Consider the following 12,360-nt stretch of genomic DNA (forward strand, 5'->3'; position numbering starts at 1 on the left):
ACTCTCCAGAGAAGAAATAAAGATGCTTAAGAAATATCTCAGAGTGTTCAGCATCCTTGGCAATTAGGAAACTGCAAATTAAAATAACTGCCACTTCAGGCTGGAGAGATGGCTCAGTGGTTAAGAGGTCCTGAGTTCAATTCCCCAGCAACCACATGGTGGCTCACAACCATCTGTAATGGGATCCGATGCCCTCTTCTGGTGTGTCTGAAAACAATCGCCATTTTATCATCACCCCTGTAAGAATGACTAAGGTCAACAGAGTAGCTGACAGTAAGTGCTGGCAGAGCTGTGAGGAAAGGGACCTTCATTCTCTATTGTAGGAATGCAGAGTGGTGCAACCACTTTGAAAATAAAGATGGAGAACTGTCAGTGAGCTAAGGAAAACCTACCATATGATCAAGGAACTCTGTGTCATCTGACCACGGACCCAACATCCTACTCCACAGATAGTGGGAAGTAATGCTCATTGCTGCCCTAGCCACACTAGAATGGACACAGAAAGAACATGAATGCTCTTTAACACAAGAGTGATAATGAAATGTGACACACATACACTATGGAACACTACTCAGCTATAAGGAGAGATGAACTGTGTGGGTAAATAGATGAACTAGGAAAGTTCTTACTGAGTGAGGTATCCCTCGGAAGACAAGTATCATATGTTCTCTGTCTTCTGCAGTTCCCAGCTCTAAGTCTTCATTTACAAGGAACATTACAGAAATCCACAAACTTGAAATGCAGAGGACACAAGATCACATCCTAGTAACTGTATCAATAACACGAGCACTGCACTTATGGCCCAAGGATCATTGCAGAAGGAGGAAGAAAAGGACTAAGCTCATAGGAACCTCAAGTTGGCTGTGAGATTGTGTCTCCTGAAAATTTCTGAGGCTACACTCATGAAGTCCATACATCATCAAGATGGATTTCTGAACAAGACTTGTACAACACTGGCACCAATGGATATGCAAAGAGGAAAGCTGGTGGGGCTCAACAACGCCCCATTGTCTATCTAATAAATATTTATATGTAAATATATATAATGTATAATGTTATATATTATAAAATTATGTTATAATTAATATGGTATATTAATTGTAATTATATAATATATATTTTATCATATTAACATAAAATATGTGTTAAATATAATATATTATAATATTGATAGTAAATATATATTTTATATAAACAGGAGAAGGTGTCCACTGCCAAACTTTATGACCTAAAGTCAATCCTTGAGACTCACAAGGCAGAAGGAGCTTCTGCCAGCTGTCCTCTGAGTGCTATGTGGACTCTGTGGCTTGCATATACCCACAAGCAAGCAAAAATACATATGCACACAAATAAATACTAATGTAATAAAAATGAATAATTCACATCCTAACCATCTGATTTCTTTAAACATTAATGTGTCCAGTACAGTACACAGCAGGTAACTATACAACTTAATAGAAACACAGTCATCAATGGCTCAAGTTTCAAATATATCATAATTTTTCTTAATCAAATGTTTATATGTATTATATAAATATTCAGAATGAACATGCAAGTAACCATGTGAAGGACACTATATATTAATGTTTAGTTTTCAAAAAGGAAAAATGTTATACTGAGCATAAGAATGAAACCAGAAAATGACTATATTCTATATATAACTCCAGTAACATAATGTTCAGAACAGGCAGACTTCATAAATACAGGAGATTAGTGGTCGTGTAGGGCTTAAAGGCATGAGAAAGTCTGTAGGAAAGTGACTGTTAATAGACACCACTGCTTTAACATGCTAGAATTGTTTAAAATTATATTGATATTTAAAGAGATAATTGTAACTCTGTAAATTTATCAAAACTATAATACTTAGGTTTAAAAATTAACTAACCTGAAAAATGGATCCTTTCTCGTAGATCTGCCTCCATGTTTTTTCTCATAGTGTTGTAAGAGGAAAATCCAAAGTATACACTGCAGGTAGGGCTAAGAAAAAAGTGTGCAACAGCTTATGACAAGATCAGCTTTCTTCCCAACAGAACCAAGACTACATAGCTCAGGTTCTTTACCATAACTAGAGGGGGAAAATCCAACTATTTCATATTTGTTGTAATAAAGGCATTTAAAAGTAACTTGTGTTATTTAGTTTCTTGGTGCTTGAGGTTAAACTTCTGGCTTCATATAGACAGAGCTTTTATTATTCCACTAACTGTAACCCCACTCATGTACTGTAATACTAACAAAGTAACATTTTCCATAAAATAATTCTTCCTATATTGTCTGTCCCTGTAAATTCATTTACTGTCAGTTTTACAAAATATAATCAAGATAAAAACTTAGCTGGGAATCTGTCACTGGCTATTAATCTTAACACTAAGGAATATAAGCAGAAGGATCCTAAGACCGAGGCCAGCCTGAGCTATCTAAGACCCTGGCTCACATTAGGCAGAAGGATCCTAAGACCGAGGCCAGCCTGAGCTATCTAAGACCACAAACAACAAAAGGCTATGTTCGTCCTCCGTAGAAGCCAGTTTTATTAAAACAGAATTAGTAGCATGGAAAAGTCAAGTATGTTGAAATGGAGATAGTTGGGAAATAAAAGGTATTACTACAAAATGCAGATTCACCAGCATTAATACACTTAATTTATGGGCTTGTCCTATACCTAACAAGACAAAAACTAAAAATAAAGCACAGACAACTAAGTCATTCTTTTCTATTCACTATGGAGCCTGAGGACGACCTCACGCTTCTGAGTGGCCTGCCTCCACCTACTATGTGCTGGGATCCTAGGAGTGCACCATCACAGCTGGCTGGACTGTGCTCAGGACCAAACCAAGGGCTCCATATGTGCTGGACAAGCATTCTTTTTTTAAAAGATTTGTTTATTTATTTTTTTTATATGAGTATACTGTAGCTGTCTTCAGACACACTAGAAGATCCTATTACAGATGGTTGTGAGCCACCATCTGGTTGCTGGGAACTCAGGACCTCTGGAAGAGCAGTCAGTGCTCTTAACTGCTGAGCCATCTCTCCAGCCCCGCTGGACAAGCACTCTTAATAACTGAGCTATGTCCTCATCCTATAAACAGTTCTTTTTTTTTTTTTTTTTAGTTTTTTAATTTTATTTTATTTTTATGTGGACTTTTAGTTTGTTTCCTTTTGTTGATTTATTATACCACATAAACACCTGGTGCCTGTAAAGGACAGAGGAGAACGTAGAATCCCCCGGAGCAGGAGTTAAGTGTAAGGCACTATGTAAATGCTGGCAGCAACTGATCCTGGATCCCTGGAAAAGCAGCCATTGCTCTTAACCACTGAACCATCCCTTCAGCCCCACTAATACTCTTATGAGAACACACGAAAACACAAGAATAGTTTTTGTTGTTTCTTACCATGATTACAGCAACTAAAAGTCTGTCCCAGGGATTGTAGGTATTCTCATTTTTTGGTATATTCTTCCAAGAACCCTACAACAAAACATTTTTATAATGTATATGCACAAATATTTGGATTTAAAAAATGTTTAATATATTTAGTCATAAATATGTGATCTCTATAAATAAGTTGTTCCTATTACTAAGCTACATCTTATGTTGTAACTAACTTAAAATCCTCCTTGCCAAAAATTTTTCTGAAAATGTTTGAGTTAATCTGATTTTTTTCCTTTTTGTTTTCCTGGTGGGGGGTATCTCTTACACTTCTCTCATCATTTTACAATTCTCTTATCACTTTATATGTAATACATTACTTAATCCTTGAGGAATTTTTAAATATAAAACTGACTGAAGCCAAATCATATATCAAATCATGCATATCAAATTGATGCATGTAGTGACCGTAAGTTTTTCCTCCTTTGACGACTTGAAGTCATACCTGAAAGGGGCTGTTATTTTAAATCCCTGTGCTAATTTCAAGCAGCAGCAGGGAATCTTATTTGTTACTATTTTCAGTACAAGAACCAAGACTTTAAAGATTAAGAAGTATCTATTTAGACTTTAGACTCTCTGAAACATCTACTAGATGTACCTTTATGAAAGAGATCAGACAGCCCAGGAGTGGGTAGATTGGGATGGCTATGCAGAATGTGTAATGAAAAACAGCCGTAACTGCGTATCCCAGAAAGAAAGTTATTTCCGTGACTGCAACACAAGCCAATGCGGTCTAAAGAGGAAAAAGGAGAAAACAAGTGACAGAGTATTTGAAATCTTGTATAAATGTATTTACAAATTATGCCTCAGCATCCAACTAGGCTTTTGATCCTCAAATAAACCATGCAGCCAGAGATGATCCTAAGCCAGGAAGTACACTGACATCAGTGTTGGCTGTAGGCACCATGAGCAGCATCCTGCAGAGGAGAGGAGGTGGAAGATCAAGGTGCCCATAGAGAACACTGCCAGTTCTCTCTGTAGACGCCTCACTTACAGAAGATACACTGCACCCTGTGCTCCAGCACCAAAGTGTGCCTGACTTCTACATGAGCTGATCTGAAAAACTGAAATAATATAAAGGTGGGACTTACCACAGAATAGATAAATGACCAAAATTCCTTGGTATTTAAAATTTTCTTGAAGGTGAATGAAGCTATGTACGTGAACAGAATAACCGAGGGCACATAAGCAATGAGGCAAAAGACCTGGCAAAAGACATGGCTCTATAAAAATGAGTACTTAACAACAATATAAAAATTACAGCAATATTAACAAATTAAGTAATTTTATTTATCAAATTTCATTTTTAACAAATCATTCCCGAAACTGTCACTGCGGGTATTTAAACAGTTACAAACTACAACTCTATTAAATCAATAAAAATCATGCTTTTAATTTAATGTTTTAAGCAACTCCAAGTAATTTAAGCTGAACATTATTTGTAATATTTTATACCAAGTAAAATGCTCTCTCATTATTTTAGCAATAAAATCCATTACAGCTAGTTACAACTATCTGTCCCACAAATTCTAGCAACCATTCTTTACACCTTTTTAGATGATTCACTTAACACGTGAAATGTGTTGCCTGCTTGTATGTGTATATACCAGGTGCATGACTAGTGTCCCTGGAGGTCAGAAGAGGGCATCAGATCCCTTTGAATTGGAGTTATGCATGACTCTGAGCCACCATGTTGGTGTTGGGAACTGACCCCAAGTCCTCTGCAATAACAACAAAATGATTTTAATTGCTGGGCCAGCTCTCTAGCACTTAGCAACCATTTTAACACATCACACTCAATATAACTTTTTGTTTGTTTGTTTTAGTTAGGTTTTTTGTTTTGTTTGAGACAGGGTCTTAACAAAGTAGTTCTGGCTAGCCTGGAACTCACCACATAGACCAGGCTGGCCTCAAACTCACAAGAGATCTTTCTGCCTTTGTCTTTCAAGTGCTGGGATTAAAAGTGAACACTACCACACCTGGCTTTAATATAACTTCTAGGTTTACTTTACAGGGCAGGAATTAATGTATCAAATACAAATGATCTCTAACAAAATGAGGTTTGCATCCAGCATCCTTATATGTGGCTCTGGGTTGTTTTGCTTTTTTCTATTAAAAACCATTACCAAAGGATTCTTAATTAACACTTCCACAGATCACAGATGTCAGTTACACATTTCTTTCACATTTTCAGACAAACTTAGAATTTAGGAGAAAGGACTTTCTTTCCCTGGGCCCTAGCTATGGCCCACTGGTTAAGAACTAGGGAACTCTGAGAACTGGAGCACAGATTCCAGCACCCATGTAACAAGACAGGCAAACCTCAAATGCTGGTAACTCTAGCTCTGAGGGATATGACGCTCTCTATGACTCCTGCCTACACTGGCAACTCACATATACACATACACATACATACCCACACACATTCATACTAATTAAATCAAGTCTTTTTTAAAAACCAATTCCTTTCTTGTAAAATATTTAGGTGTGAGAACACAGAAGGGTGGCTATATTTAAGCGCCCAATGCAAGCAACTAGTTAGTCTACTAGAAGGACCACAACAGCTTCACAGAGTTATTTTTAAATGGTGATTTGCTTTTTCTTTATTTAAAAATAAATATAAACTTGTAATATAAATTGAATTGAATGTACCATATACAATAAAAACCATTTGCTCCATTTTGTTTTTAAAAGCTAATACACATGTTATTCAATCTACAGCTGTCAAATAGTCATATGTAAATAGAATTTAAGAAATATTTACCAGCCAGGCAGTGGTGGCACATGCCTTTAATCTCAGCACTTGGGAGGCAGAGGCAGGTGGATTTCTGAATGCGAGGCCAGCCTGGTCTACAGAGTGAGTTCCGGGACGGCCAGGGCTACACAGAGAAACACTGTCTCAAAAAAAAAAAAAAGAAAAGAGAAAGAAAAGAAAGAAAGAAAAGATATATTTACCTATAAAGACCATGAACACAATTGATGTAAACTTACCACAGCAAGAAATTTTACAGGATAAAAATACAGTCCATGATGAAATGCAAATAAACTTCCCAGCATTAAAGTCAGAACAGCAAAAAACAAGGGAATATCCACAATAGCTTGTCCAACCCAATAGGCTGATGGCAAAAGACCTGAAAGTTTAAGTTGAGTATAAGCTTTGATCTAAAAAAGAAAGAAAAACTATTAAAATTTTAAACATTTTATAAATAAAAAGTCAATTATTGTAGAACTTTTCAGTTTAATCAACAAAACAAGAAAAGTAACTTTGAATGCATTCATTTTAGCCCTTGGATTCATTAATGAGATTTCACAATGTCAACAAAGTTTTAAGAATCAGAATATGATAAGATAAAGGTAACACAGAAATGGTGGGTGTGTCATTGATGAGTAGCTAGACACGGTCATATGAGATTATGCAGATATAAGTGAAGATCTGCTTAAGTGGAAAAGGGTTCTCATGCTCAAAGTCTATCTTTAATAACAACACTGGTAAATGTAGCATTAAAAGCTGCCTAATATCCTCTGGATGTGCACAGAACTTCAGATTATGTGGGCAACTTTGTACAAAGAAAATACATTTGGAAGTATTTTAAACACTTTTAAAATAATTGCCTAATACATAAGCATATGCATTCACATGGACATTTCATGTGTGTTAATTCTTAAACAATCAGTTTTCCTTCTTATTCTCTCAGTGCTTACATTTTGTAAAAACCTTTCCCAAGTCCTGATACCTAACAATACTATTCATTTGATCTGTACCACTTCTAAAACTATCTGCTCATATTAACTAAAAGAGTATTATATCAAAGACCAGAACACAGAGAGATGGGACACAAGAAACAAAGATTAGTTTAGAGGAGGAAGTGGGACACTAGAGATGGCTCAGAGGTTAAGACCACTGGCTGCTCTTTGAAAGGTCCAAGCTTTGATTCCCAACACCCACATGGAGGCTCACAACCATCTGCAACTCCAGTCTCAGGGAACCTGAGACCCGTTTTGGGCATCTGTGAGTACTGCAGGCATGCAGTACACAAGTAAGCACTAGTATTCACCCACACACACATAGACAAACATTCATAGAACTGTATTTGGGTTAGTGAAACCTAGCAGCAGTCCAGATGCTTTAAACAAGAAAAGGTTATATGAACTATAATGCACCCATACCCTGAAATAGTTCTTGGTAATAAAAGAAAACAGACTATCGAGTTTCCTAACACAAATGTCATGAATTTCAAGAAGTTACAGTAATAAAAATAGTCAATCCCAGGACATAACATCTGCCCCAACACCAGGAGTAACTGGCACCAATGGGACCAGGCACACAGGAACTCCCCAGTGGCTCAGGTTCGTTATGGTCCCACAAGACCCAGAGGAAGCTCCACTCCCAGGTGCTCTAACATGCCCAAGATCAGAGGTGGGGAGGACACAACATCTGTCCCAACACTGGGAGTAACTGGGACCAGTGGGACCAGGCACACACGAACCCTGCCAGCCCAGTAGCTCAGGTTGCTTCCTGTCTGTCTGGGCTGGCCAGTGCCCTGAGCAGACCTTGGGTGCAAACTCTGAAGTCATTCCCAAAACACCCAGAGGAAGCTCCACTCCCAGGTGCTCTAACAAGCCCAGGGTCACAGGATCCCAGAATCACAGAATCACAGACACAGCTTGACTCTGAGGAGTTCTGACATAAACAGGATCAGAGGAAGGACAGGCTCCAGTCAGATTTAGCAAGGGCAGGTAGCACTAGAGATAACCAGATGATTTGGAGCAAACATAAGAATATAAGCAACACAAACCAAGGTTACTTGGCATCATCAGAACCTAATACGCCCACCATTGCAAGTCCTGGACATACCATCACACCAGAAAAGAAAGATTCAGATATAAAATCACTTCTCATGATGATGATACAGGACTTTAAGAAAAACATAAATAGCACCTTCAAAGAAATACAGGAGAACACAGCTAGAAGCCCTTAAAGAGGAAACACAAAAATCCCTTAAAGAACTACAGGAAAACACAATCAAACAGGTGAAGGAAATGAGCAAAACCATCCAGAATCTAACAATGGAAATAGAAACAATAAAGAAATCAGAAAGAGAGACAACCCTGAAGACAGAAAACTAGGAAAGGAATCAGGAGCCATAGATGCAAGCATCACTAGCAGAAGACAAGAGATAGAAGAGAGAATCTCAGGGATAGAAGACACCATAGAAAACATTGAAACAACAGTCAAAGAAAATGCAAAAAGCAAAAAGCTCCTAACCCAAAACATCCAGGAAATCCAGGATGCACTGAGAAGACCAAACCTAAGGATAATATGTATAGAAGAGAGTGAAGATTCCCAAGGTAATGGGCCAGTTAATATCTTCAACAAAGTTATAGAAGAAAACTTCCCTAACCTAAAGAAATAGATGCCATGAACATACAAGAAGCCTACAGAACTCCAAATAGACTGAACCAGAAAAGAAATTCCTCCTGTCACATAATAATAAAAACACCAAATGCACTAAACAAAGAAAAAATTTTAAAAGCAGTAAGGGAAAAAGTTCAAGTAACATATAAAGGTAGGCCTATCAGAATTACACCAGACTTCTCACCAGAGACTACGAAAGCTAGAAGATCCTGAGCAGATGTCATACAGACCTTACAAGAACACAAATGCCAGCCCAGGCTACTATACCCAGCAAAACTCTCAATTACCATAGATGGAGAAAACAAGATATTCCATGACAAAACCAAAATTACACAATATCTTTCCACAAATCCAGCCCTACAAAGGATAATAGATGGAAAACTTCAACATAAGGAGCAAAACTACACCCTAGAAGAAGCAAGAAAGTAATCTTTCAACAAATCCACACAAACCTAATTCCACCTCTTACAACAAAAACGACAGGAAGTGACAATTACTTTTTCTTAATATTTTAATATGAAAATTAATATTACCAACATATCCTAACAAATTGAAATCCAAAAATATGAGGAATTAGAAATTTATTGACTGTCATTCAATGGTCTCTCTAATTTGGTCATTAAAGAAATAGGTCCAATATTATACAATCCATATACACTTTCTGCTTGTTTGTTTGTGACAGTGTCTTACTGTGTATAACATGATGGTCTTGAGATCTTGCTTCTCCTATCTCAGCCTCTCTATTAGTAGTATTGTTTATTTCATGTTTTTACACTATACTATGGTTTTGAGAACAGCTTACATATTTCAAAGGTATTTATATAACCAAAAGAAATATAGACAATTAAATTGGGAGGGGGGTTGTAAGAGAACAAAGAGTAAGACTGAATGCTTTGCTTGACATTTGTAGCCCTTGTATCAAGTTAGCACAGTAAGAGCCAAGATTTTAAGCTCTACTAAATATAAAACAAACAAACAGGCAAAAACACTTTATATATTTGTGTTCATTTGAGAAAATATTGGTAGTGATGTGTTATTTTTAAATATACAGGTAATACATTTGGAGTTGTTTAGGATTTGTGTTGAGAAAAACGTATGTATTTTCAGTATTGTCGTAGACAAGCATCTACATAAGACTGTTAAATTGATTGTTGTTTTATGTCAAACAACTTTTATAATACTCATTTTTATTGTTATAATATTTTATAAATTTTAAAGAATATGACAAAAAAGATATTGTAGGTATTGAAGGGGGGTTCTCTAGGAGTTGGGGTACAAAAGGAAAATAAGAATGTGATTTAATTCTATTTACTTAAAATATTTTTTAGGGCTGGTGAGATGGCTCAGTGGGTAAGAGTACCGACTGCTCTTCAGAAGGTCATGAGTTCAAATCCCAGCAACCACATGGTGGCTCACAAACACCCATAATGAGTTCTGATGCCCTCTTCTAGTGCGTCTGAAGACAGCTACAGTGTACTTACATATAATAAATAAATAAATCTTTAAAAAAAGAAAGAAAGAAAGAAAGAAAGAAAGAAAGAAAAGCATCAAATTTAAAAATATATATATATTTTAATGTTAACAAATTCAGATAAATTGAAATCATGTAACTTTTTTCATTATAATGCAATAAAACTTAAAAAAAAAGAAATTTGCGGGCGGCCGTGGTGCACGCCTTTAATCCCAGCACTTGGGAGGCAGAGGCAGGCGGATTTCTGAGTTTGAGGCCAGCCTGGTCTACAGAGTGAGTTCCAGGACAGCCAGGGCTGCACAGAGAAACCCTGTCTCGAAAGAACAAAAAAACAAGAAATTTGTTGGCTGTCATCCAGTGGTCTCTCTAACTTGGTAATTAGAGAAATAGGTCCAATATTGTACAATCCATATACACTTTTTGCTTGTTTGTACATGACAGTATCTTGCTGTGTACCACATAATGATCTTGAAACTTGAAACCATGCTTCTCCTATCTCAGCCTCTATATTAGTTGGATTGTTTATTTGATGTTTTTACACTATACTATGGTTTTCAGAACAGCTTACATATTTCAAAATTATTTATACAACCCGAAAAAATGTAGACAATTATTTTGGGAGGTGGCTTGTAAGAGAACAACAGAGTGAGACTGAATGCTCTGCTTGATATTTACAATTATTGTATCAATTTTGAAGAAGAAGACTTTATAAGTTACTATTTCTCTGAGATGAATGCTTTTCAAAATCATCACAGCCAATAAACCAGAGTCTTACCCTTACCTAAAATAAATACAACTGAAAATACATATGTTTTTCTCAATGTAAATTTTGAATAGCTCCAAACACATTAATGGTATGATGTTTTAAAATAATATATCAGTATTGTTTTTTTTTAATGGGCATAAATAGAAAGTCTTTTTGTTTGTTTTGTTTTGTTTTGTGTTTTGATTTGAGGGTCATTGAAGTACAGCCTTATTACAATTAACTCCAGTGTCTAAAAATTGTTATTTTGGGTTTGTACCACAGTAAGAGCCAAGATTTTAAGCTCTACTAAGGAAAAAAAAAAAGTATGTAATCTCAGTATTGCTGTAGACTAGCATCTACATAAAACTGTTCAATTGATTGTCCTTTTATATCAAATAACTCTTATAATACTCACTTTTACTATTATAATATTTTATAAATTTTAAAGGATATGATAAAAAAAAAATCCCAAAAGGTATGGCAGCTATTGAAGGGAGTCTCTGGGAGGAGTTGGGGTACAAAGGGAAAGAAGAATGTGATGTAATTCTGTTACTTAAAATATGTTTTTAAGTGTTAACAAATTCAGATAAATTGAAATTATGTATCTTTTCTCATCATAATGCAATAAAACTTAAATAAATAAATTTTTAAAAAAGAAAAAAATAGTCAATCCCACAAAAATGTATACTATAATTACATTTATATGCTCTTGGCATACAAAACAATCACAAAAACAGAGAACAGATTAAAAGTGTAAGAAAGCAAGGTAAGCAAGCCAGGAGCAAGTCAACAAGCTGCTTCCTTCCTAAGTTCTGCTTCCCTTCCTGCCTTTCTGTTCCGTTGCTTCGCTTGAGTTCCTGGCCAACTTAGTGATGAACTGTTTCCTGGAACATAAGCCAATCCTCCTGCCCCTCGCTGCTTCTGGTCATGGTGTTTTATCACAGCAATAGAACTAAGACACTCTTTAAATTGAATATTCTTAAAGTTTTCTATGAGGCAAACAGCTTATTTTTATATAGCCCTTCTTACTAGCAGTAATTGATACATATAACTTTTTTTAAGATTTACTTATTTTATATATACGAGTAGTGTGTCACTGTCTTCAGACACACCAGAAGAGGGCATCAGATCCCACTATAGATGGTTGAGAGCCACCATGTGGTTGCTAGGAATTGAATTCAGGACCTCTGGAAGAACAGCAAGTGCTCTTAACCACTGAGCCATCTCTCCAGCCCCAATATTTTTATTTTTGTTTTTTTGGTTTTTTGGGTTTTTTTTTTTTTCAAGACAAGGTTTCTCTGTATAG

The 12,360-nt window shown here is 36.1% G+C and overlaps 1 protein-coding gene across 2 annotated transcripts in view; it reads right to left on the reverse strand.

Moving 5' to 3' along the window:
* Abca5 (ATP binding cassette subfamily A member 5) overlaps positions 1-12,360 on the reverse strand; it is a 71,877-nt gene that overhangs the window by 14,135 nt on the left and 45,382 nt on the right. For both annotated transcript variants that reach the window (XM_031350953.1, XM_031350954.1), the window contains exons 24-28: positions 6,414-6,584; positions 4,514-4,627; positions 4,021-4,155; positions 3,387-3,461; positions 1,886-1,977 (exon numbers count right to left, since the gene is read on the reverse strand). In XM_031350953.1, coding sequence (XP_031206813.1) covers positions 1,886-1,977; positions 3,387-3,461; positions 4,021-4,155; positions 4,514-4,627; positions 6,414-6,584 — 587 coding nt within the window. The remainder of the gene's footprint in view (positions 1-1,885; positions 1,978-3,386; positions 3,462-4,020; positions 4,156-4,513; positions 4,628-6,413; positions 6,585-12,360) is intronic.

This window comes from Mastomys coucha, unplaced genomic scaffold, assembly GCF_008632895.1.
Source record: "Mastomys coucha isolate ucsf_1 unplaced genomic scaffold, UCSF_Mcou_1 pScaffold5, whole genome shotgun sequence".
Taxonomy (NCBI): domain Eukaryota; kingdom Metazoa; phylum Chordata; class Mammalia; order Rodentia; family Muridae; genus Mastomys; species Mastomys coucha.